The 27,919-nt window shown below is 36.9% G+C and overlaps 1 protein-coding gene and 1 long non-coding RNA gene across 2 annotated transcripts; one reads left to right on the forward strand and one right to left on the reverse strand.

Annotated features, from left to right (window-relative positions):
- Window positions 1-3,554: 3,554 nt before the first annotated feature.
- On the forward strand, window positions 3,555-6,250 carry LOC128209825 (uncharacterized). The gene is made up of 3 exons (XR_008257065.1): window positions 3,555-3,658; window positions 5,386-5,770; window positions 6,145-6,250. It is a non-coding gene; the product is annotated as an uncharacterized LOC128209825 (long non-coding RNA).
- Window positions 6,251-6,330: 80 nt separating this feature from the next.
- LOC128209824 (crooked neck-like protein 1) lies at window positions 6,331-27,898 on the reverse strand. The gene is made up of 16 exons (XM_052914061.1): window positions 27,743-27,898; window positions 26,388-26,477; window positions 25,704-25,766; window positions 25,024-25,115; window positions 24,564-24,647; window positions 22,387-22,505; window positions 21,047-21,169; window positions 20,294-20,472; window positions 19,876-20,037; window positions 19,259-19,387; window positions 15,367-15,579; window positions 14,798-14,944; window positions 10,776-10,970; window positions 9,299-9,454; window positions 8,219-8,311; window positions 6,331-6,802 (listed from the first exon to the last, which is right to left on the reverse strand). The coding sequence occupies exons 1-16, from the start codon at window positions 27,800-27,802 to the stop codon at window positions 6,602-6,604; spliced, it is 2,106 nt and encodes a 701-aa protein (XP_052770021.1). The 5' UTR covers window positions 27,803-27,898; the 3' UTR covers window positions 6,331-6,601.
- Between the last annotated feature and the right edge of the window lie 21 nt (window positions 27,899-27,919).

Below are 27,919 nucleotides of genomic sequence, written 5' to 3' on the forward strand. Positions count from 1 at the left end.
GCCTGCGTAAGTCCTGCAAAGGTAAAACGTTGCACGTTCATTATAACCTCTCCTGAGCATAAAGACCTCAAAGTAAGCTATTGTGATTGGTCTATCTCTGTCATGTGTTATGTGTCGACAACAATTTGCTTAAAAAAACCTCCTAAAGCACTTGCACAAATTGGACGAAACTTCACGGGATGTCCCTTGGGCGGTGTTCTTTTAAAATTGTTCAAAGAAATGAATTCCATGCAGAACTCTGGTTGGCATGACATCTGAAAGGAAAAACTTTAAAACTTCTTCATAAAAACTGTAAGGCCAAGAGCTTAGATAATTTATTTGTAAGATTGTTTAGTGGTCCTCAACCAAGATTGTTCAAAATACCATAAGCCCCTTGAGTCAAAACTGCCCCTGCCCCAGGGTCACACAAGTCTCCTTAATACTTTTAATAGAGAAATCTCTAAAATTATCATTGTCTAAAACCACTAGGCCCTGAGACCCTTAATATTTTGTATGTAACTTCATGTAGTAGTCCTTTACCAATAATGTTTAAATTTTTCCCCATGGTCAAATGTTGGCCGGGACTCGGGGGCATAAGTTTTCATTACATGTACAAGGATTTTTTTTTAATCTTGTCTGAAAACCCTGAGCCCAGATCCTTAATAGTTTTGAATGTAGCACCATACAGTGGTCTTCTACCAAGTTTGTTCAAATCATCCCCCATGGTCAAAATTGGCCGTGCCCTGGTGCTCACAAGTTTCTCTATAGACTTATATAGGGAAATCTTTGAAAATCTTCCTGTCTATAGCCACAAGACCCAGACTCTTGTTCTTTTGTATGTAGCATCATGTATAGTGGTCATCTACCAAGTAAATTCAAAGTATGCTCCTGGGGCCAAACTGCCCCTGTACCGGGGGTTACAAGTTTCTTGTAGAATTATATGAGAAAATATTCTTGTATCAAACCACATTACCTTTGATATTTGTGTGTAGCATCATATGACGACCTTTTTCAGAGTTTGTTTCAATTATGCTCCTGGGATCAAAGCTGGCCTGATCCGTTATAACATACTTCCTAATTTTGGAGCTACATCAATGAAATTCGGACCATGCGTACAGTTTTGAAAACAAATATGAATGTTGTTCTTGGATGACCTTTAATGTGACCTTTTGACCTGCTTTCTTATTTTTGAAGCCATGACAAGAAATTGGACCATTTGCACCGTTTTGTAAACAAATATCAAGTTGTCCTCAGATGACCTAGACTGGGTCGTATTGACCTACTGTCTCTTTTTTAAAGCCACATCAATGAAATTTGGACCAAGTGTACAGTTTTGAAAACAGATATCATTGTTGTTCTTGAAAGAACTTGATTGTGACCTTTTCAACTTGATTTCTTATTGTTGAACCTACAGCAATGAAATTTGGACCATGTTTACAGTTTTGAGAAAAATAGATAATTTGGTGTGTAGCTTTGTCGAAAGGTCCTCTACCAAGATTTTTCAAATAATGAACCTGGGTTCGAATTGGCCCTGCCCTTAGTTCACCTGTGTTACATAGCGATAAGAAGGAGAAAAACACTAATGAAACACTTAAATTTGGTTGATGGCAACAGTGAATCTACAGGAATAATTTTCGCAGACGATGTCACACATATATTTACAAGAATCCGGGTCAACTCGGCCCAATTACCTTTTCGGCCTGGACCAAATCGGCCCAGTTACCATTTCGGCCTTTAATACAAAAAGTAGGCCGAAATGGACCAGGCAGAAATGGTAACTGGGCCGATTTCGTCCAGGCCGAAAAGGTCATTGGGCCGAGTTGACCCGACACCTTTTACAAGGGGTATAACAAAACACACAAACAATGCTGTCATTGTTAAACCTACATATGTAACTGGAAGGTCCTTATATAAAACTTTCACTGAACTAATATATTTTAATAAATCACTTCATCACTTGGCGAACCTGCCAATGATCGGCGCTGATAAATTTGAGAAAACTAATCATACCCAATCTCCTTAAAATTAATTGACCAGTGAAAATGTTAACCATGACTGACCTACATAAATTGACCCCAAAAGTAAAGTCATTATCTGTCCAACATCAACCGTGCATACTAATGTTGATAGGAAAACGAAAGCGCCCGTTAGTGTTCTTGTAATGGTCGCATTTGCATGGACCTCGATCTTCGACTAATAAACCCCCAAATTAATACACGTCACCGACTGAACATGAACAATGTTCGTACCAAGTTTGAAGATTCTACATCAAGTCATTCTGGGTGCGTAACCGACCATGACCAATGTGCTTGACAACTATACCAATTAAGTTGTTCTAAAGTATTTTATCAGAAACGAAAGTGTGATGCTGACAACGACGCCGGACAAAGTAATCCATTCGCAAGCTACACAAAACCACATACCGTATTCACTGAATAATCGATCTCTTTACTAGGTGAAGCACCGAGAAGAAAACTTAACTTGTTATCATGTAGCTATTGCACCTTAACTTATTCGAAAATAACCAAGTGGCAAAAATACTTTTTGTAGATGTTTTGTTGTCCCTTTAAAAAGTTAACTGACGAATCGCAGTTTTTCAGGGTATCACAAATCCATTTTGTTTAGAAATGCATTGATCAGTGTGCCGCATTAAAAAAAAACACAACATGTAACAAAATCGGTCAAGTGGTAATGCACCAGTCAATTGTAATTAACCACGGGCCCCCCAGGTCCGGGGAATAGCGGGGACTTTGACTTAGGGTCCAGCCAACCCCGGGTAAAATCCCCGCCCTGCGGGGATGAACTGATGGTAAAACCCCGGCCAAATGCCCCCACACCACAGAGACTCTATATAAGGCCCAATCTCCGCTAAATTTGGCGCAAAGACAAAACCACCGCGGTCACCCGGCACTGCGCGGCCACCTGGAAAGTAAAAACACCGCCCATTTTCCCGGCTATTCCCGGTATACCCCCGGACCTGGGGGGGGGGGGGGGCGTGGTTACAATTGACTGGTGCATAAGACACGGATCTGTTAACACAGGGCCTTATAATTACCACTACAACACGGGAGGTACGATAAACGAGATCCCGTGTGACAGTGCTATTCATTGACAGTATGTGTTGAAGAGCCAGGGTACGTAGCAATTTAGTACAACCGGGTTACATTGTAAAAATATATTTATACTATGCCCACGAACTCAACAAGACTGATACTCTCTGACGCCAATGGATAGAAAATGGTATCGTGGTGTAGTAATGTACACCCAAACAATGAATATCGCGACCTGATTATAGTACTTATGCAACAGTCAATAGTACCCCCCCCCCCCCCCCAGGTCCGAGGGGTATACCGGTGATCGCCGGGGAAATTGGCCGTATCATCAAGATGGCCCCACAATGCCGGGTCGGTTTGTCATCGTGCCAAAAACAGCGGGGAATGGGCCTGACCTAGGGTCCCTGGGATGTGGGGACATTTGGCGGGGATTTTGACCGAAAGTCAAAGTCCCCGCTATTTTCCCCGGACCGGAATATCGAGGATGAGTCGTACGTAATTGTCTTTCTTTGGTTTGGATAACAACTGTTTACTTTATTTGGTTTAATGTAACCATGTTCATTTCACCTTCACCTTTCACAAAATAACATGAACCCAAATAGTCGCTAATTTGACAGGTTGATCAGGTATTTACTATCATAACTAATATAGTTCTATATTTGAAGTGTGTACACTAGAGATCTACAAAACTATGTTTTCGTCTTCAGCCTAGCACCTTACCGTAATTATGTTTACCATAATTTCGTACCCTAGTTATTTCGTACCAATTAGATAATCAATTCGTTCCAGACCTAAAGTCATTCGGAACTTACATTTGATTTTATTAAAAAAATTCAGATGAAATACAATTTGTTTACTCTAAACTAGACACCAGATGGTCCCAAAATAGGAAAATACAATATTTCCTCAAGCCAAACAATTGTTTATTGTTAATTTCAGGACGAGCTTTACATTGCAGTTTATATATAAAATACAAACTGAGTTACTCGTTGAAAGACATTATATTTGTCCTATAAATATTTATCTATTAACTTTTAATATAGAATGTGAATGATTTGAAAATAAACGAACTCACAAAGTGCGGTGTTTTTTTTTAATAAGTAAAAAACCCATAAAAAGGCACTTTACAACAGCAATAAAGTATGAGCACCAGTAGTCATTCTAAAATGCCGTCCAGGCTTTTTTTTAAATGATGGTTAGCCTGTTAGTCCAGGCTAACCATCATTAAAAAAAAAGCCTGGACGGCATTTTAGAATGACTAGAGCACCAGGGCAGAAACAAATCATTTTTATATATTCTAGCCTATATGAAAATAGTAGACATCCCTAAAAAATTTCGAATTGAAAAACTGTGCTAAAACTTCGAAATAATTATGTGTCATACTCATAAGCGACAGGATACATCAGAAAGATTCAATTCGTTGTACATGATATAAATTTTATGTAGGTTTTCTTTTTTTCTTGCAATTGTATAATCTGGTGTCTGGTGTCTTTAAGTAGCTGTCCAAGTTTGTTGTTGTCAGTTTCAAAGTCTTAAAGTTTAAGATAAATTTTCAGGGACTTGTATTGTTATCAGTATTGGTTGGTCCTTACATATGGCTATTGTACAGTTTTAAAGTATTTTTCTCAGACATTTGTTGCAAAAATAGGAAAAAAATACCTTAATATGATGTTAAGTCACAAAAGAAACCTAAATCTAAAAAGAGGTCTTTCTTATTTTATTTAGAAATGTAAATGAATCTCATGTTTCTTAGGTAGACTTGCCTTTGTCTTCTTATTTTTGGTGTGATTGAAAGGATTCATTAACCTTTAATTTGTAATTATTCCAATATTTGGTTGTGCTTTATCCATTTATTCATATAAAGCTGAACAAGGACCCTCACCATTCATAATAGTGTAACATACGATGTCAAACAAGGCCAGCAGATCCCTTCAGAGAAAAGCATGCTCGACCCTGAAGGGGTCCACTGGTCTTTATATACAGTAAATTCTCAATCCACACAGAGCCCGGGCTTTGCTAATTTGCATATTACCAACCAAGTAATCATACATACTATGAACGTCCTTCTGTCTGTAATGGAATGTTGTACTATGAACGCACATCCGCAGCCTGCAGCGGACCGTTACATTATTATGTTTTCAGGAGCTTTATAGGGTGTAATTGGGATTCAAGTTCTTACAGCATACAAAGAAACAATGTAGGCAAAATATTGTTTGTTAATGCAGGATGTGGGATGAAAATAGTATGGTGGTAATACATTTTGAGACCCTGGCCATGGACTAGAATAGACATGTTTTAAATTGTCCCTGATGCAGTATAAAACTATAATGATTTTTATTTGTTTTATTTTCAGTTCCAAACAAAAATGTACAAATTAAAGCACTTTTTGCAAAGAAAAACTGATAGTCTCAAAAAGAGTGAACAGGAGTCGAGCAGTTTCTACATGTCTACACACTATTTACCATTTCGGAGATACCAATGTGAAGAAAAAAGTGACGGAGCAAGTGAACTTATGGACTTCGAAGTTATGAAATCAGCATCTAATGTTGTTGACAAGGTTGATGTTACAATCAAAGATAGACTTGGACTTTCAACAAAAGACTGCCTGGGATGCAAGATTGTCTCATCCATGTCATTGATTGGAATATTCTCTCTTCTGAGTTTCCAAGCGAGAAAATTAAAACATCCTCAGCCAGAAAGGACAACAAGAACAATTAGCACATTGATTTTAGCTTTCTGTAAGTCATACACACACTTTGTTAACAGATATGTAGATCTTTTTATTTTTAATTATTGCATCACTTTTTAATATTTTGGGCATACAAATAATTGTTTTCTTTAATACTGTTTTGAAAAAAATAGGAAAGGTCAGTAGGATTATTTTTTCCACTGTTCTTTCATGTCTTTAGAAACAAATCTATGCCTCTAGATGGTCTTGAAGTATTGTAAAAAGAAAACAAATACTGGTACCCACTGGGCTCATGTTAAAAGAAAGATTGGTAAGGTTTGTGGAAACATACAACTTTTATAATGCAATAGACCTGCCACTGGTAAATCAATTTGTGAAAACTGATGAATTCCCTTGTTATGGAGTTTACATTCTTTCTTTCAGGTTGTGTGTCACTTTTAAGAAGAGTTTGGACTGATCGTAAACCTGATTCGGATAAAAACAGTTGATATGTTATTTACCTGTATAAATAAATATGATGAACTATAAACTATACTTTTCTTTAATTTATTGTATCAGATAGTAATACAGACACCTTGTTGCCACATAAAGATGCAACAATGATGATGATGATGATGATGATGAAGATGATGATGAAGAAGACGATGTAGTGAGGATTATGAAGATGATAATGATGAAATTTAATGAGAAAGTGGTAGTGTTCAAATGAAGAAATGGACAGTCTGACATGTTCTTTGAGAGCATATATATCCACTCATCAGTGTTGTAACATGATTTCTTGTCAAGTGGCGAGGAACAATAACAAAGACACCAGGCCTAGTGCTTTCCTCTATCAGTTATAGTCACAATATTTTCCAACACAATCTCTAGGGCAAACAGTTCAGTCCCCCTCAGTTTCCATGGCAACATGACTCTCCTCAGGGTTGTCTTCCCTTGATGCCCCTGCTTCCTCCTCCGCTGTCTCGTCAGTGTCCTGGGCCTTTTTCCACTTCTTAGCCATTGCCAGCAGTTTGAGGTTTGGCTGTGCTGCAGTCTCATCTGGGAATATGTAGTCGTAGTACTCCTCCCAGCCGGCATCAGACTGATATGTAATGAAAGACAAATGCTTAATTAATGAATTGACACAGAAAAGCTACCTATAGATAGGTAAAATTAATATAGTTTTTAAATGTAAGATCACAATATAATTAACTAAATGAGCACCAAAAGCTATATAATATAATGGTGTTGCAACTCATCAAATGTTTTCTTTTGGTGGTCACGAGGTGAAATATACTGTGATCTTGCATCTAAACAATATTACTTTCTTTCAATTATATGCATAAAAAAGCAGGTAAAAAGATAGTTTATTGTGGATTTTAAAAAAAGCTCGCCAAATTGTATACAAACTTAAAATCATTTCGGAAACGATGTCATCTAAACGGGTTCAAGCTCTGTGTGGGGTGGCGTTTAATTTGCAGGTAAAAGCAGGTTAAAATCTTGACAAAGTGAAAAATATCAAATTGCTATTTCAGTTTCGCAACAGTGAAACATAATTTTTATTTCACTGATAAATTTCTATAATTTAGTAAATATCAACTGAAAGCATATAATAAATGTTTTTATTAAAAAAGAAACTAAGTGTTACTTTTTATCCACATTGTAAATTGTTAACTTAGCATTTCAAAATGATTTAGCCAATAATTGTAATACCAGTAATTTCAACTAGAGCATACAATTAGTACCCAATTAGTTCACAAGCATATTAATTGGATACATTTTCAATGTTTGACAGATTGCCTTTATGTGTGTCAAGATATTTCATGACCCTCAACAGCAATACAACCAAAACTACCCTGAATAATGTGATAACCCTACATGACTGTTTAAAGGTGAAATTGCCTTTCTTGTCATCAGTATTTTTTGTAATTAGAAATTTGTTGATCTACAACATGAAACAAATAATAAATATTTGTATTTTAAAATCTGTGATTAGTCGTAACCTCATGTTACAATCGTGAATCAATTTGTTACAACATTTTATCAATAACTGTATGCACAAGGCTACGCAAGAATATGGCTCTATGCTGTGAAATAAACCAGAATACCCTAAGATAACCAACTTGTTCGGCTCGGTAACCACCAACCAAACGCAAATGTGCCACAGGCCAGAAAACAATCATTGAACATCTCGGTGAGAATGGAGTACACTAACCACTGCCCTGACTAATAACCTGACAAGAGCGCTGCGGAGTGAACACACTGGTTTTAACCTCCCAACCCCCCAAATTGAACAATGGGCATATAACTCGACAATTATAACATCCATACAGGGTGTGTATATTGTCTCTGACAACAAAAGCAGAAAGTTTTATTTGATTATCTTGAACGTCTTTTGAGCTATGGCCAAGGTTAACATTTGAGTACACCGATGCAGCCAACAACACCATACCTCCAAAGACAAACTAACTAAATAAGCTAAGTTCAAAAGCCAATAAGCATGGAAGAGATTGCTTACCCCATCATCTGTCTGTATCTTCCTCCTCTTCTTCACCTTCTGAGGCAACAGTTTCTCCACTCGACTGCGAGATTCATCGTCACCATGCTCAGCCTGTATATACACCACAAAACATGATATGTGGGTGTTTAAAAAGGCTATATTGGTACAAGTACAGGAAAATCTGATAATCACCAAGTGGCCACCATTTTAACAGGCGTATTATGCAATCAATGTTGGGATGGTTTATACTAGAATGTAATGTTATGGAAGTGTGATTTACAGTAATACATTTCAAACAGAATTAATAGTCAAGAGTGGTTTTTAGTTCTTCTTTGTAAGTGAATGAAAGTTCAGGAAACCTGTACCAAAATTAAACAGACGGCTTGCTTCCTGATAGGTTATATCATAACATGATGAATCTAACTGGTATCCACAGACTTGGATATGCCACCTGTTATAAGCACTCATCAAAGTCAACCAATCATATACAAAAACATATATATATGTAAAAGGAGCAAAACTGAAGTAAATTCAGAAAATGAGGCGAATCATACTTGACAGAGATCTTCTGCCTACAAACACTGTCACCAAGATACACCATAATTGGGTAATAGATACTGCACAAGATATTCTTCTATTCTTTTAACTTTATAAGGGGCATAACTCTGAAGCTATTGAATCAATCCACCCAATGATCAAACATGACCAAGACATTAAGCCCCCAACAACTGTCAACAAGTTTCATTTTGATTATAATGGAATAAAGGCATAATTATGGAGTTTCTTATAATGATTTAACCCACTATCAGACTTGACTGAGAAATAATGCCCACAAACACTGTCACAAAGTTTTAGCACAATTGTATAATAAAGGGGCATAACTCTACTGATACGATCAAACTTGACTGAGACACTGTGCCCACAAACATTGTTAAATGGTTCCATTATGAATGGACAATAAATACTCTATGCAATGTTTTGTTGTCAATGCTGACGTCCCTATCAATGCCAAAAGTAATGCTTAATATCTTTATGCCATCATTCAAGCAACAAACTATTTTTCTCTAGTCATGCATGCTCATGTAAGAGGCCTATTACCTCAAAAGCCTGCCATGACTCTAGGATCATGAGTCGCTCTTCCTTCTCCTCTGCCTTCTTGAGGGTGGCTGCTGCCTCCTGGAAGATCCGCCGAGTGTTCTTTACATACTCAACTTCTCCTGTTGTCTTCTCAAACTGAGCATAGCTTATCCACACCTTAGAGAAAAAAAATTGACAAATGAAAAGTCAGAATTAACACATCAAACAAATGATATGTCAGAACTAAAGCGATAAACACATGAAATGTCAGTATTAACACAATGAACACATGAAATGTCAGAATTAACACAATGATCACATGAAATGTCAGAATTAACACAATGAACACATGAAATGTCAGAATTAACACAATGAACACATGAAATGTCAGAATTTACACAATGAACCAATGAAATGTCATAAAATTCATGTCAGAAGGACCGGGTAATTTTACAAACAAATAAGAAAAATGATTTATATAGTAGTGTGATCACAATTAACGCATTGACACAATATATCATTGCTAGAATCAGCCAAATATTGAAATAATGGTTTTGTAATATTTGTTTAAATAAACTATAAAGGAAAAAAATTCTAGTTCAATTTTAATTTGTCACAAGACCTTGACACAGCCATGTGAGTGACGTTGACCTTGAAGCTCAAAATCTGGGTGTCACCTCCTCATGGTGGATGCATATACCAAATTATTTCCAAATCCCACCCTAAATGAAATTATGGACCAGACACAAACCATTATAACCAGCAAGGCTTACCGTACATAGCAAAAATGACATAAGTTCTGAGCTACCCAGTGACCTTGATGTTGAAGCTAGAGTGTGGCATGACGCATCGTCATCTTATGGTGGTAACTAATTCCAAATTATTTCAATATACCACCATGAATAAAAGTTTGGACATGCACCACTATCATTTGTACAGCTTATATAGCAAAACGGACTAAGTTTTGTGGAGGTCCACAGTGACCTTGATCTTGAAGCAAGAGACCTCGGTCTAGTGTGTGAAATATGGTCATCTTTTGGCAGTCACTTATGTCAAATTATTATGATATCACAGGATAAATGACACAGTTATGGACTAGACATGAACCGCATGAATGACAAAGTTATGGACTGGACACGAACCACTTCCATAAGTAAGGCTTATATAGCAAAACTGACAGTTTAGTGAGTCAACCATTTTATGCTAGTCAATTTTGCCAAACTAGTTTGAAATCCCACCATGAATGACAACAATGTTATGGACTGGACACACATGCAGGATAGACAGATGGGACAGATATTCTGATGTAGACCATTCCTATACAGCCCTCACTTCACCTTGATAAGCAAGAGCATAATGAAAGGATAATACATGTCCTAAACAAGCATGCAGCCAGTCTAACCATCCTTTACATGAAAAACATGAAAGTAGAAAGATTAGTAACGATCAATAGCGTACAGAAATTGATTAACACTGCAGATTGTATGATCTTCCTGACCTTGACATGTTGGGTCCTCTGTAGCAGCCTCTTGTACAAGTTCCGTGTGTTGTTAAATTCCTCTTGTTCTATCTCAAAATCGATGTAGGCCTTCCAAAGAACTTCAGGCATATCCAGCTTGGTCTGAGCGATAGCAAGCTCGTATATGGCCCGCGCACGGTCCGCATCTCCAAGTATAGTCTCTAGCTCAGCATACTGCAAGTGGGTTACATGTAGTAGTACTTACAAAAGTTTCATTTTTATAACTAGCTGTAGAAGCATCTGAATTAATTATAATAAGTTAAACAGGATCTCATCTTTTATGTATGCAAGCATGTACATGTAGAACAACAGATTGCTCACTTGAAAAATAAAATCCTGTCCAGTGCCATTTTGATGCAAACTATTTACATCTTATGTCCACAATTTCCGGCCATAAGCAAGAAGCATTTAGCTCTGTAAATCTATACAAAAGGTAAGAAGGGCCAATCCTCAGGGGTAAAATTTGGAGGAACTTGGTAATGGACCTCTAGTTAGTGCTTCACACCAAATATCTTTTTTTAGGCAAGCAGTTTAGGACAATAGTATTTTCAGCTCTGGCTGCCATGTTGTTCTGACAGGGCTGTTTCATTTAAAACAAGAGATTGCTTTTTTGAAAAAGCGTTTGTCTCCCCTATTGTGTGGTCGTAGCTGAGAAAAAATAAATGATGGCCATGAAATTTGTAATTTTGGACTGGAAATGAAACAACAGTGAAGTTTAATTAACCTGTATTAAATAGTAAAGAGAAAAAAGTGTTGTTGATTAATCTTGGAAATGTAAACAAAGTTTGCATTGTATAAAGTTCCTGGGAGCAAGCATTATTCAATTATTGATTGGAACCCATTTTTCAGCTCAAGGTCATCGTGACCTTGACCTTTGACCTTAGCATACCAAGTATGAAGTGTGATGTAAAGACTGAAGGACTGGCTGACTGACAAACAGACTGATAACAAAATCAATAGGGGTCATCTACTAGTCATGACCAACTTGCATACCAAGTATGAAATTCCTGGGTGCAAGCGTTCTTTAGTTACTGAGCGGTTACCGTTCCTTCACCTCAAGGTTACAGCGACCTTGACCTTGACCTAGTGATCTCAAAATCAATAGGGTTCATCTACTAGTCCTGACCAACTAGCATACCGAGTATAAAGTGCCTGGGTGCAAGCGTTCTTTAGTTATTGAGCTGAAACCGTTTCTTCACCTCAAGGTCACGGTGACCTCGACCGTTAACCTGCTGATCTCAAAATCAATGGGAGTCATGTACTAGTCATGACTAACTAGAATACCAAGTATTTAGTTCCTGGGTACAAGTGTTCTTTAGTGATTGAGCAGAAGCTGAAGGTCACTGCCAACATATCATTTTTTACCTAAAGGTAACCTTGACCTATGACCTTATGATCCCAAAATCAATAGGGGTCATCTACTAGTCATGAACAACAAACATACCAAGTATGAAGTTCCTGGACCCAAAGGATCTTTAGTTATTAAGCGGAAACCATTTTTTCACCTCAAGTTCACTGCAACCTTAAACTTTGACCTAGTGATCTCAAAATCAATAGGGGTCATCTACTAGTCATGACTAACTAGCATACAAAGTATGAAGTTCCTGGGTGCAAGCGTTCTTTAGTTATTGAGCGGAAACTGTTTCTTCACCTCAAGGTAAAGGTGCCCTTGACCTCTGACCTACTGACCTAAAAATCAATGGGAGTCATCTACTAGTCCGGACCAACAAGTATACCAAGTATGAAGTTCCTGGGTACAAGGGTTTTTTAATGATTGAGCAGAAACCATTTTTAAGCTTAAGGTCACTGCCAACATATCGTTTTTTTACCTATAGGTAACCTTGACCTTTGACCTTTTGATCTCAAAATCAAAAAATGTCATCTACTAGTGATGAACAACTAGCATACCAAGTATGAAGTTCCTGGACCCAAAGGATCTTTACTTATTGAGCGGAAACTGTTTCTTCACCTCAAGGTCATGGTGACCTTTGACCTTTTGACCCCAAAATCATTAGGGGTCATCTACTAGTCATGACCTACTAGCATACCAAGTATGAAGTTCCTGGGTCTAAGCGTTCTATAGTTATTGAGCGGAAACAAAGAGTGCTGTACAGACTGACTGATGGACTGACTGATGGACAGGGCAAAAACAATATGTCTCCCCATGAATGGGGGAGACATAAATACACCTTTCCCATAATTGGACCGTCCCCCTTAAGCAGTTTATTTTAACTTATTGGAAGCAAAATAACAAACAGGAACTTAATCCTATAGAATTTCTATATTTTGTTTTCATGGGATGAGGTATATTTATTAATGGAATAACTATCACTGAGCCAGAAACATTTAAACATAAATGAGAGGTCAATGCAAGGAAGCTTCAGGACAGGTTTCAAAGAAAATGGCCTTGCAGTATATGTGGAGACATCAATAAATTCTAATAATTTGTTTACTATAAACATCTGCGGGCCATTTCATCTAGAATCCTAGGAGCTCTCTCTTACCTAGGAGTGATTTTTCAAAGGTAGTAATGCACTGTTTTAACTACTTCATAGAACAAGATTACTACTAGGATTTTTGAATTGGCTGGAGCTGAAGGATGGTCCATCAAGCACTTAATGGTTAGGTGAATTTAAAATAAAACTAGAGCTATCACTGAAGGTGATTAATACCCCCGAACGCCGCCCTGATATGAAATTGCAGTTAACTATTTGGAAAGCCAACCTATAAATGACAACTTTACTTTATGGACTATCGTCATTTATTCATTTTTTGATTATGTTTTTAAAAGTTAGAAAAAAGGCTTAAAACAATATCAGTGATGCTAATACTGAGATGTTATTACTGATATATTTGATGTCCTAAAGCACAGAATATATGATTGCCTATGACCATCTATTAATGAGTTAAGTTACTTTTTTTATACCAGTAGTTTAAAAGTAATGGTTTATATAAACATATTTAGAAAGGAAAACACATAAAATGTTATGGATGGGGTTATTTTTGTTTTGTACAATTTCCGATTCTTATTGTTAAAATTAGAAAATAACGCTTTTATAATTGTTGATCTAGTTGTTTTCAAGTTATTGTCCAGACAAAAGTTTGACAAAAAAACACAGAAAAAGGCAATAACTCTGTAATTTGCTAAATTAGTGTAATGATTCATGTACACTGAACTCCTTCTCATTGTGCTGTACCATTGTATAAAGTTTTATTACATTCCATCCCGTAGTTTTCAAGTTATGCTCTGGACAAGAAAAAAGTAACAAAGGGCAATAACTCTGTAATTGGCTGAAATAGAATTGCGGTTCCTGTACACTGCACTCCCTCTCATAATGATCTTTCAGCAAAAAAAGAAATAAAGGGCAATAACTCTGTAATTAGCTAAAGTAGAGTTACAGTTCTTGAACACTGCACTTCCTCTCATTGTATGAAGTTCCAATGAATTCCATCCAGTACTTTTCAAGTTATACTCCAGACAAAAAAAAAAGTAACAAAAGGCAATTACTCAGTAATAAGCAAGAATAGAGTTATGGTTATTGTACACTGCACTTCCTCTCATTATGCTCTACCATTGTGTGAAGCTTAAGCCAATTCCATCCAGTAGTTTTTAAATTATACTCCGGACAAGGTAAATTGCAACGGACCGACCGACAAACCGACCCACCGACCACAGGGTGACTCCAATATACCCCCTTCAAACTTTGTTTGTGGGGGGTATAATTACTAACTAGCTCCATAATATATATGTTCATGCACACCTGAAGGATCAACTAAAAATTTATTAAAACTTAAGTTGTATGCCGAGGTACAAATGTGTGCACCGTCTCTGGCAACAATTTTCATCATTTGAACATCTTGAACAGATTTTGTTTCATGGCCATTTCTTTTGCATGCAGACAACACTAAGGCTATTAAAATAGACCAAGTATTTTCTTTGGAAAACAAGTGTGCTAGCAAGGATGACAACATGAAGCCAAATCTGCAAAAGCTTCCTGTACCTTCATCCATGTTGTGCAGTTTTCTGAACCAAACTCCAGAAACTTTTCATACAATATCCGACATCGCTCAAACTCTCTAAGCTGTAGTTCCATGTCTATGTAGCCCCGGAACAGTTTGTTCTTTGGACATTTTCCTATTGCAACACCCTATAAAGACACATAATAATATACAAGCCAATCTAAAGAAAATGTTGTTTTATACACAAACAGCAAAGTAAAATAAAAGTTCTCCAAATACAATAAATTATGATCATCACTTTTACCCAATATATACTAGCAGAGTAAAGAAATTGGGCAAGCAATACTATACTGGTTCCTAAACAATCCTAGAAATAGCAATTTCTCATTTTTAAAGATAATGTCAGTTATTTGGAAAACTGTCATGATTTGAGCATATAAATGAACCTCTCTGTATCCCTATTCCATTCTAATTGTAATATAATTGAAACAAAAGTAATGTTCTCATTGAAATACTTGACATTATATTTGATATACTTTGAATCATGCTGTTAGTATATAATGAATAAACAATACCCTAATTAAAGAAACAAAAAATAAAGGAAAATTACCAAAATTTTTCTAGCATTAACAAGGTTTTTCTGTCGCAGTTCAAACTGCGCAAACAGAAGCCAGATCTTGGCGAATGTGAATTTTTTGTGTGGAATGATGTCAAGACAGGCCTTGTAGACGGCGCGGGTTTTCTCCGCATCCTCCATTTCCAGTTCCTCATATAGGGCATAGTTTATCCACAGGTAGATGTAGCGACGCCATAAACGCTTCTCCTGGATAATGGAACAGAAACAGTGAGTTTTGTTCGTAATATTTAATATTAGCTTGATAGTAAAACTGCTCTAAGCTGGTATGTGTCACTATAGAGTCTATTTTCTAGATATAAACCAGTGCAGGTGTATATTTTCAAAGGCTTTCAGAAACTTTCCCTTGAACCAATAACCTCTTGTTGAGAGACTGACACCTTAACAACTAGACCATACTCGGTGGCCAATAAATAAGGGTGTACATTAATACAGCAAATATTGAATTTGGAAGCACTATTTTCAAATACTTCATAGATAAGTGACCAGATTCAAGATAAAAGCCAGATTATTTGTGAACTTAACAAGTACTCCTCTTTCAGACTATCTCATTTTATTAAAGATACAGTAACTGTTTGTCATATTATATGAAATCAGTTGGAAATATTTTCAAGGACCTTGATTATGCACATTTCTGCTATGAGCCATTACCATAACGAGTGATATTATTATTACATGCTGGCAATGGCACGCTGACCTGGGCAGGCTGTGATGGAAAGCTTGTATGTGTCCAATAGCACTACCGTAATGAACTAGTCAATATCCCTACACTACAGACCTGGGCAGGCAATATGTGTCCAATAGCACTACCGTAATGAACTAGTCAATATCCCTACACTACAGACCTGGGCAGGCAATATGTGTCCAATAGCACTACCGTAATGAACTAGTCATATCCCTACACTACAGACCTGGGCAGGCAGTATGTGTCCAATAGCACTACCGTAATGAACTAGTCATATCCCTACACTACAGACCTGGGCAGGCAGTATGTGTCCAATAGCACTACCGTAATGAACTAGTCAATATCCCTACACTACAGACCTGGGCAGGCAGTATGTGTCCAATAGCACTACCGTAATGAACTAGTCAATATCCCTACACTACAGACCTGGGCAGGCAGTATGTGTCCAATAGCATTACCGTAAGGAACTAGTAACATAAATACTGACCTCTACAGGCAATATGTTGGCAATAGCAGGCTTGTATGTGTCCACTAGTAAAACTGTAATGAAGTACCGGTAGTTATATACAAACTGACCTGGGGAGGCAGTATATATGCGATAACACCCTCTTATTTGTCCAATAGCAAAACCATAATGATACATACAGGCGGTATATTGGACATGGCAGGCTGGTATGTGTCCAATAGTAGCAAGAGATGTTTGCCAAACATTATACCCCCCTGAGCACCATGTTGTCAGGAATATTTGGACAATCAAATGAAATATGCATGGACTGAAATGACAGCTGATTTGTCATTGACATTGGATGTCTTTGAGGTAGTTTTTAGATTATGACCATTCAATGTGTGAGGATAGTAGGTACAGTTTTTAATCATGTTCAGATGATGACTGATAGTTGCAGATAAACATGTATCCTCTTAGCAGCAGAAAAGAAAGAAATAAAGAAATATGACATACTGTGAAATCATTAATGTTCGTGGGCATGAAATTTCGTGGTTTGCCAAAAAAAAACAATTTCGTGGGTACTTGAATTCGTGGATTTTCATTTTTGAAAAAAAAATAAAAAATCGAAGATGCGATCGTCCTAGATCGTCTGCATAATATCCACGCGCTGGCCCGTGATTTCCGTATTCTACATCACTCTGTTTATGACACTCGCTAATGTGGTACGACATGCCAATTAGTGCATATACCCATGTCACTTATCGATTTAATTGGGAATAAAGGTAATAAAAGAAGATGTACCCTGATCATAAATACAGATAGGGGAAGCCATTGAATGCCAATTAAGAATTTTGCAAACTGTGAAAACACCGAAAAGGTGCGTATATTGTCACGTTTGGTGCTTAGTAACCTTCAATATACTAATAATCGATTAATTATTTCATTAAATAAAAAAATCGAGTATGGACACTCATCACGCACATCTTGTAAACTTGGAGATTTTCATTAACAGCACACGTTTAAACACGTGCTTATAACTGTCATTTGCTGCATAAAACACATTTAATTGATTTGGTTCATTATTTGTTAAAGGCAGTTATAATATATTAACAGTCAGAATAATGATCGTAAGTTATACAGTGAGACAGGTTTTAACACTGTATACTGCGACCTCTGTAAAGAATATACTAGAGTATGTACGTAAAAAGGCAATTGAAAAAGTGAATAAAGGGTTTATATTTCGTGGGATCTTGAATTCGTGGATCACCCAACCCACGAAAACCACGAACATTAATGCCCCACGAACATTAATGATTTCACAGTACATTTTAATGACCTATATGAGTTGTGACCTTGACCTTTGACTCTATGACCTCAAAATCCATAGGTTATCTTATGGTCACTCCCAACCTAAATGTGAAGCTGAGTGCCATGAATGCAGGTACTGTCAAGTTATCACAAAGACAAGCATTTTGCGTTCAAGGTCTCTGTGACCTTGACCTTTGACCCAATGACCCCTAAAATCAATAGGGGCCATCTAGTGGTCAGACCCAGGCTCCGTGTAAAGTTTGATCACCATAGGTCAAGGCATTGTTGAGTTATCACTCTGAGAAGCTCTGTCAACCTTTTCGCATTAAAGGTCACTGTGACCTTGACCTTTGGTCAAGTTTGATGACCATAGGTTCAGGAATTGTCAAGTTTGCATTCAAAGTCACTGTGACCTTGACCTTTGACCCAATGACACCTAAAATAAATAAGGGTCATATACTGGTCAAGCCCAACGCCGAAGTCAAGTTTTTGGGCAATGGGTGCAGGCATTGTCTAGTTATCACTCGGACAACCATTTAGCATTCAAGATCACTGTGACCTTGTCCTTTGACCCTATGACCCCTAAAATCAATAGGGGTCATCTACTGGTCAGGACCAGCCTACATGTCAAGGTTGATGATCATAGGTCCAGGCATTGTTGAGTTATCACTCGGACAAGCTTTAACAACCGTTTCCCGTTAAACGTCACAGTGACCTTGACCTTTGACCCGTAAAATCAATAGGGGTCATCTACTTGTCAGGCCCAACCATGTCAAGCTTGATGACCATAGGTCTAGGAATTGTTGAGTTATCACTCAGACAAGCTTTGGTCTACCGATGTACTGTTGACCGAACAACATGTGCAAAGCAATATACCCCCTCTTCTTTGAAGGGGGCATAATAATCTAGTTTAAGTTATATCCATACTGACCTGGTAGGTGGTATATTGGCGAAGGTGGGCTGGTATACGTCCAATCATAATACCGTAATGAACTAGCTATATCCATACTCACCTGGGCAGGCGGTTTGTTGGCGATGACACGCTCATACGTTATTGTGTCCAATAGCAATACCGTAACTAACTATATCCATACTGACCTGGGTAGGGGGTATGTTGGAGATGGCGGGCTCGTATGTGTCCAATAGCATTACCATAATGAACTAGTTATATCCATACTGACCTGGGCAGGGGGTATGTTGGAGATGGCGGGCTCGTATGTGTCCAATAGCATTACCATAATGAACTAGTTATATCCATACTGACCTGGGCAGGGGGTATGTTGGAAATGGCATGCTCGTTTGTGTCCAATAGCATTACCATAATGAACTAGCTATATCCATACTGACCTGGGTAGGGGGTATGTTGGAAATGGCATGCTCGTTTGTGTCCAATAGCATTACCATAATGAACTAGTTATATCCATACTGACCTGGGCAGGGGGTATGTTGGCGATGGCACGCTCGTATGTGTCCCTGATATGGTCCACATTCCCATCATCTTCCATCAGTCGGAGGTAGTCAAACCAGGCATCATAGTTTAATGGGTTGCTCTTCACCTCCTGGTAACACATAAAACATTCCAATTTCATACATCATGTGCTGAATAAAACTTATCTGTGACCATGTTTAGAAAGTATGAATTTTGATATCTTGAACGGCTCATGAAAACAAAAATATGTGGACAGGCAAACAGACGAACAGATTGACAAGAGTAATTATTATAGGTCACCCGCAATTTTTTATAGAGACCTATTTATACGATTGTTCATTTGATTGCCATTTGAATAAATTGCAAGTCTTAACACTTGAACAGAGTTTAATCAAAGACTGTCAAGGTAACACTTGGAAGATACAGTCTTGGCTTTTTCAAATAGTTTTACTTTAATAGCTAGTTTGTGCAAGTCAGATGTTTAAAACTGACTGGATGACAACCATCCTTGTCATATTTCAAAATATTTTTGCACTCACTGTCAATACCTAAATAATTGATATATGGACCTAGTTTATCATTCAATCCATGGCACTGAAATGTATCTATTGTGTTAACCTCTTCATACTGGAACCTCCTCTTGCTAACTATCACATCTTCTATAGCTGCTCTAGATCCAAACTTCTTCTCATGGACTGTGTAGTTCTTGTAGATCTCCTGGCACTTGTCTTTCGGTAGATGGTCAAGGGCGTATTTGTAAATCACTCTCGCTCTCTCATGCTACAATTGAAGATTTATTTAAAACATATCTTTAAACTCTTACCACTCTGATATCAATATGGGCTTAATATTGCATAGAGATATCTAAGGTAAAATCTTTAATTCAGTAACAGAAATATTTAAATACAGTTTTGTAATTATATAAGTACATATTCCTAAATTCTGAAATGATTGTATGTCAATCAAGAAATAGGATAGCAATTTGCATTATTTGTTCATCAGCTTTCTAGTCCCAAACTCCAGCAACTTTACATACCTCTTTCTGTCCCTCCTCAAACTTTGAGAAAGCGATGATGAGTTTTTCATCCATATTATCCTCCCCAAAGTATTCAATCGCCCGCTCATAGATGCTGCGTGCACTGTTGATATAGCTGTTCTTCTGCTCAAACCGGGCATACTTTATCCAGTTCTTTACCTCAGGGTGGATAATAACAAGTATGGAAAGTTAAGGAAACAACAGGCATCTTTTGATGATGAATTATTAAGAATGACATACAAACTGTTCATGGCATAATTTTGAGCTAAGGTTATAGGCCAGAGGCCAGATAGAGACAATTCGCTCTAGTTTTAGCATGATTCCAGGTCATTTTAATTCTACCTTTTTTCTGTAAAATTGGCAAACATTTTAACAGACAGTTTCAAAGTTCACCAGTCTGGGCGGGTTTATCAGATGTCTGCCATAAAATGTGATAGGAATCAATTGTTCAGTTAAGCACCACAAGGAGTTTGGATGGTGAAAACAACTACATCACAAATGGAATGTAACTAATGAAAAATCTTACCCATATTTTCAAAATTAGTGTTCTTAACCATTTTGAATTAAGAAATAAATGAATATATTAAACTAATAACCATCTAATCAAGCAATCCTGCTACACTCTAATTTTATTATTATGAAAGAAAAGCAAAAGAGCATTGCTGACCCTTTTGAGCATCAATAACGCAATGAGCAAGAGGATTGCAATTACTCATGTACTCGGAATATTAACCATTTCAATATAAAGGATATATCTCTCATAGATCATCCTTGCCCTGTCAAGCTCCTTGTAGCGTAGCTCAAAGTTGATATATGAGTGCCACGCCTGCTCCTCCGGCTCCCATTCCATCCAGCGTTCAAACACCTGGCGACAACCTGCATGTACAAAAAGGTATACAAAATGCTTTGCTATAAGAATTCTAAAAACAAACTATTTTTGATTTCATAATCATTTTCCTCTGATTTCTCTCTATAATGGTGTTAATCATTATACAAAGAGGTGATATTATTTTTATTTCCAACATACTCCTGATAGGAATGTTATTGTTGTGACAGTTTCACATTTTGTGATAATTAAGGGACTCCAGCTAAATACAATATCATTTTAATCAACATAAATCACACAAAATTGACATATTTGAAAGTGTTCTTTTAAAATGTTGTTTATCTTGGCCAAATAAATATACCAGTATGATCAGCATTTACAGGGAAACTGTTTTCAGCTTAGCACAAGCACCAGCAGTCATGTGGCATGTCATGGTTCATTGATCGATAGAAATCCAATTGCATTGATGACTTTAAAGAAAGCTTTGGACATTTATAGACATTTTCTGATGCTGTGGTGTAAGCTTTCTGACTCTGCGTTTTATTACTATAACAGTCTAAGATACTTATATTCAGGTCAGCATAACATTTACCCCACTTTGTGAGAATCCCTTTAAATGAAAAAAATATCTTAATTTGTATATTGAATAAAGGTGCTAGCTTTATTGGTTGTACAATATGATAATTGGTAATAGGGTCCTATGTCGAGTTATCCAGCTTATCAGGTATACTCTTTGACAGCAGCAGAGAAAAACTGTAACATTTTTGTGATCACAATCCAAGAACTATCTTCATTGGTTTCTTCCTGGTATAATACTACAACAAAAATCCTAATACTGAACACATAATCATATATTAACTCAGCAAGTAATGTTTTATTTGTTTTCATAAAATATTTAGTTTGAGCGCGAGGGATCCACCTTGGTAAGTGCAGTGGTTAGGGCACTCGCTCACCCAAAGACAACTCGGGTTCGATTCCCAACCCAGGCACATGTGTGTTTGATTTGTGGTCACGGACATGTGGGTTTCCTCCACAACACAAGATCATTCTCTAGCATAACATTTTGCCAACAAGAGTGATTAATATAATGTTGCAATAACTTGTTTCACAATTGTTGTAAAATAAAGAAGTTTAAACTACCTGGTAAATTCAAGCCTCAAGCATGGTCAAGGGCTATGATTCCAGCTGAACATTTGTTTATCCTGTATATATACATTACAGGTAATTTAGGTTCATGTATACAGTGAGTCCCTTGTTTAGAGAGTACCTGCAATGTTTCCCAACATTTCCTCCATGTATGTGTATTTGTACCAGAACTGATTTGCTCTGGGTAAAACTGTGATGGCTCGGTCCCAGATATTCCTGGCATGGTTGATTTGTCTCATCCTGTCAACATTCAGTTTCAAAAAACAAAATTAATCCATCCAGATTTGAAGAGCTCTTACAATGCTATAGTACAAACTTCAAGGTACATCACAGAACCAATATATTCCTGGATTCATATTCATTTGATTTACAGTTACAAGTTTATAACATGAGATGTTTGTCAAACATTATGCCCCCCCTGAGCGCCATGTTGTCAGGATTATATGGACAAATGAATGAAATATGCACGGACCCAAATGATGCTGATTTGTCACTGACATTGGATGCTGTTGAGGCAGTTTTAAGATTATTACCATTCAAAGTGTGAGAATAGAGTGTGTTATGACCATGACCTTTGACTCTATGACCTCAAAATCCATAGGAGTCATCAGCTGATCACCAAAAATCTAAATGTCAAGTTTGAGGGCCATGGGTGCAGGCATTGACAAGTTATCACACAGACAAAGCTTTTTTCGCTCAAGGTCACTGTGACCTTGACCTTTGACCCGATGACCCCTAAAATCATAAAGGGTCGTCTAGAGGTCAGACACAACTCCAAGTCAAGTTTGAGGGCCATGGGTGCAGGCATTGTCGAGTTATCACTCTAAACATCTTCGCATTCAAAGTCACTGTGAACTTGACCTTTGACCCAATGACTCCTAAATTCAATAAGGGTCATCTTCTGGACAGGCCCAACTTCCATGTCAAGTTTGATGATCATAGGTTCAGGCATTGTTCAGATATCACTGGGAGAAGATTTGTTAACTTTTTGCATTAAAGGTTACTGTGACCTTGACCCGATGACCCCCAAAGTCAAGAGGGGTCATCTACTGGTCAGGCCCAACCTTCATGTCAAGTTTGATGACCATAGGTCCAGGAATTATCAAGTTTGCTTTTAATGTCACTGTGACCTTGACCTTTGACCCCCTAGAATCAATAGGGGTCATCTACTGGTAAGGCCCAACCTCCAAGTCAAGTTTGAGGGCCATGGGTGCAGGCATTGTTGAGTTATCACTCAGACAACCTTTTATCATTCAAGGTCACTTTGACCTTGACCTTTGGCCAGATGACCCCCCAAACCAATAGAGGTCATCTACTGGTCAGGCCCAACCTCCAAGTCAAGTTTGAGGGCCATGGGTGCAGACATTGTCGAGTTATCACTCAGACAGCCTTTTATCATTTAAGGTCACTGTGACCTTGACCTTTGGCCAGATGACCCCTAAAAACAATAGGGGTCATCTACTGGTCAGGCCCAACCTCCAAGTTAAGTTTGAGGGCCATGGGTGCAGGCATTGTCAATTATCACATGACAACCTTTTTAGTTTTACCATTCAAGGTCACAATGAACTTGACCTTTGGCCTGATGACCCCTAAAAACAATAGGGGTCATCTACTGGTCAGGCCCAACCTCCAAGTCCAGTATGAGGGCCATGGGTGCAGGCATTGTCGAATTTTGACTCGGACAACCTTTTACCATTCAATATCACTGTGACCTTGACCTTTGGCCCAATGACCCCCCAAAACAATAGAGGTCATCTACTGGCCAGGCCCAACTTCCATATCAAGTTTGATGACCATAGATGTAGACATTGTTGAGTTATCACTCGGACAAGCTTCAAAATTATTTTACCATTAAAGGTCACTGTGACCTTGACCTTTGATCTGATGAGCCCTAAATCAATAGGGGTCATCTACTGGTCAAGCCCAACCTTCATGTCAAGTTTGATGACCATACGTTAAAAAATTGTTGAGTTATCAGTCGGACAAGCTTTGTTCTACCGACCGACATGTGCAAAGCAATATATCCCTCTTCTTCGAAGGGGGGCATAAAATTAATACTCTGAAGAAGAACACTCATTCTGGCAATCATTGTGTCAGGCAATTTGATGAATGATAGATGACTGAATAGATTTGATTTGGATATTGATTATAAACATAATTCAAAATAAATATTAACCATTAAGGAACTGTTAACGCTACTAACTTTATGTAGCATTACAACCCAGGACAGATCACTATATTTAAAATCAAAGTGTTAAACATCTTTAAAGGTAAATGTTCAATTGCATGCCCCATTACCTCATCTCCATTTCGGCGTATTTCAACCACAATGTGATGTTCCTATGATCAACATCTAACGCTCTCTCATACACCGACCTTGCTCTGAAAAAGAAAATAACACAGTACATATATTGACAAACTCTTTGCAGCTTTTAAGTATTCAACTATTATTTATCACAAATGAGTTAAAATTTAGTTATTTAATTCTTCAAATATAACAAAAGCAAAAAGCCATATTAGACTTAGGGTCACATTATCAATGAGTGTAAAACAAAATGTAGTGATACCAAGAATTTCAGATAAATATTTAATCAGATTTATGAATTTTACTGAACATTTTACAGACAAAATAAAATAAACTTAGACTAAATTGACCAATCCAACTATTTATGTTCCGTTTTTACATTTTATACTTCACAGTAATATCAATGAAAAAAGTGATCATACAAAATGTCCGTTTTCAAGGGTCAAATGTTACCTCTGTACTTCCTTCTGGCTCTCTTCCCATCCACCATATTTGATCCAGTTTGTTATTTGCCCTCTGTTCTTTCTAATATTGTCTTCAAACATCTGCAGTAAGTAGAAATGGTTATTACCTTCTGGATAAACTAGTTAATATCATTCATAAATGATGTCAGCATCATGAAATAATTTTTGTATATTTTGATAAATAAATAGCATAATAACTCTTGGCATGATGTCATAAATGATTAGTTAGTAAATTGTGGTCGTTATACAACCATGTTTTAGGTATTTATATTATTATAATACTAGTAACTCATTAATTAAACTCATAAAGACTGGTTTTCCTCAATTACAGATAACTCCTTAATAAAAAGTGTATTGGTGCTTACGCTTTATCTTCCATAGTCTACTACAGTCATCAGAATTAGACTTTTGGATGAACAAGCCCGAGTTCCAATACTATTGCTTGGCATCAAATTTTTTAACATGCCCTGCTATATAAAATTCAGAATTTGAGCAAGCCAGGAAGACATATTACCAGTGCATTACTCATAACATTACCAGCCTGGTAATTGATAAAGTCTTTTAACATTAATTTATGTTAAAGAACAGTTATGAAACAGATTTTCACCATTGAGTTAACTTCTGTTTCTATTTATCCATTAATAACTATCATATCAGAAATGGTCATACCTTTCTTTGGCGAAGTCTGTAGGCTTGCAACTCATCAGGATCAGATATTTTTTGCTTTGGAGGCTAAAACAGCAAAAAGAAGTTATTTGAAAGTAAATCAAAATTATTATAAATTGCACCAAAAAACAGCATACCCCGGTATACAAATAAAAGAAAGTGAAAGTTTTGAGCAGGTGTGGTCAAAAGAAACAGAACACATTTTTTGAAAATAGGTCTTTGAGTTTGCACAACTAAGAGAGGGAAGTCTTAAGTAATGTCAGATTTAATCATTGAGACAAAAATAAATTTCATAATTATAAACTGCTTTTTTTTTATTTAAGATTCAGTCTCATTGTACCTTCACTTGTTAATATCAGATTGAAAATGAAATTTATCTAGTTTGTAAGCAGTGATTTTTTTTTAAATTATTTTTACCGCCTGTGCCTTGCAAATTTGGAAAAAGTGTATTTTGGGAAAAATGGCAAATTTACATGTATTAAATTTTTTATGCATACATTATGCTGTGAAAGTAAGTCTTGTCAAGACTTTGTTTATATTTCAAGATATTTATTGTGAAATATATTTATTGCTTTTTCATTCAATAACGTAATCTGCATTTATCAAATTGGGATAAAATTCTGGTAGTCTTGGTCTCTCAGCCTACTGGTTATTTAATACACAGACTGGTTCATATGTTTGTCATACCGGTGGAACAAGCTCCAACTCTCTCTCCTTGGCTTCTCTCAGCAGCTGTTCCGCTGTTATCTGTACAGGAGCCGGCATCTTGTTCTTCACCTGCAGGTGTAAAATATAGAAAAACATTAAAAAAAAACACTTGTGAAATGAATTACTTTTTAGAACTTACTTTTATAATTTGAGTAATAATGCCAATCAATTAACTGTAAATCCAATTCCAAAAAAAGTAATACTATCTAAACCTAAATTCAATTTTAGATTCGCAAATTGAATCCTTTTTTAAAACATTCAAGTGAATATCAAAACATGATTTATCTGACTGGCACTATACATCTTTTCATGCATATACTTTTTTTTATGTCAATTTTTTTCATGAAGAAACATTAAGCCATACGGTCAATTAAGGGTGAAGTATTTGATTTTCTTTATACTACCAGCCAATGTTTACTAAATACCTCCAATGAATGTTTGCTTCAAAAGCAATAATTTTTAAAATTGCATGTCTGGTTCAATACATTTATCACTATTTTTAAAAGGTTTATTAGTGCTTGACAACATTTTTCATTTTACGAACTTTCATGATTTAATGACAGCGTTTTCAATGTACATTCTAAATGGCCGACGTTCAATAGCTCTGCCTACTGGCGATGTTCCACTTATTGGCCCAGACACAACCAAATTATCGGATTAGTAGATTACCGATTATGATAACACCTCTTGTCTGCATATTACACAAATACACAAGAAGCTGCCATATGACATCACAATGACAAGGCACATGGAAAGGTGAAATGCCAGCTCAGAACATTTTCTGCATTCTACATCATGATGCTGGTGCCATGCTCAAAACACCTAGCGGAAACATTACTATCACCTGTATTGCGCAATATGTCTAAATTATGACAGTGGACTACAGGGCTGATGATCTTTGGTGATGATTCCAATAATAAAAAGAGAAATACTGGGATAAAAGGTAATAGAGCAATTGTGAAAAGGGCACTTCCAAGATTTAAGGTGGCAGGGTGATAGGCAAAGGGGCATGGGGGAGCACCCTAAAAATGGGCTAGCTGGAGCACTGTTATAATCTCAGCACTAAAACAGTAACTGTCAAACTGGAACAACGTTTATCAGGGATCCTGTTGAATGTGCAATACATTGGTAGCTCCACCATGTTCATTATACCGCACAATCTAACTGTGTCATACGACGATGATGTATTTTGAGGTGGCGTCATATTAAACTTATCAAAATTCTCCATTAAAAAAAAATGAGTATATGGCTTTTAAACCACTGCAATCTTTGAGAGATTGACCTGCATCGCGAAAACATATGACATAAAACGTAAATGAGAAATATTTTCCAACCTTTGTTATTTTCGGCATTTTTCTTTTATCCTCCTTCGATTCCATGTCTGGATCAATCATTTTGGAAACTGTTTTTAGGTTTCAATGGTTAACTAAAATATATTTTAAGTTTGATTGATAAAACGTTAGTTCTTGTTTACAATTCGAGTATTTAGACGCAAAGGCACTAGCGAAACG

The sequence above is a fragment of the Mya arenaria genome, chromosome 11 (genome assembly GCF_026914265.1).
Source record: "Mya arenaria isolate MELC-2E11 chromosome 11, ASM2691426v1".
Lineage (NCBI taxonomy): Eukaryota > Metazoa > Mollusca > Bivalvia > Myida > Myidae > Mya > Mya arenaria.

What these genes read in the sequence shown, in the direction of transcription:
- LOC128209824 (XM_052914061.1), bottom strand. Translation starts at nt 27,802, where the DNA reads ATGATTGATCCAGACATGGAATCGAAGGAGGATAAAAGAAAAATGCCG. An exon ending in AAATGCCGAAAATAACAAAG is followed by an intron (nt 26,478 to 27,742) that starts GTTGGAAAATAT and finishes TTACACCTGCAG; the next exon opens with GTGAAGAACAAGATGCCGGC. An exon ending in AGAGGACCCAACATGTCAAG is followed by an intron (nt 9,455 to 10,775) that starts GTCAGGAAGATC and finishes TTTTTCTCTAAG; the next exon opens with GTGTGGATAAGCTATGCTCA.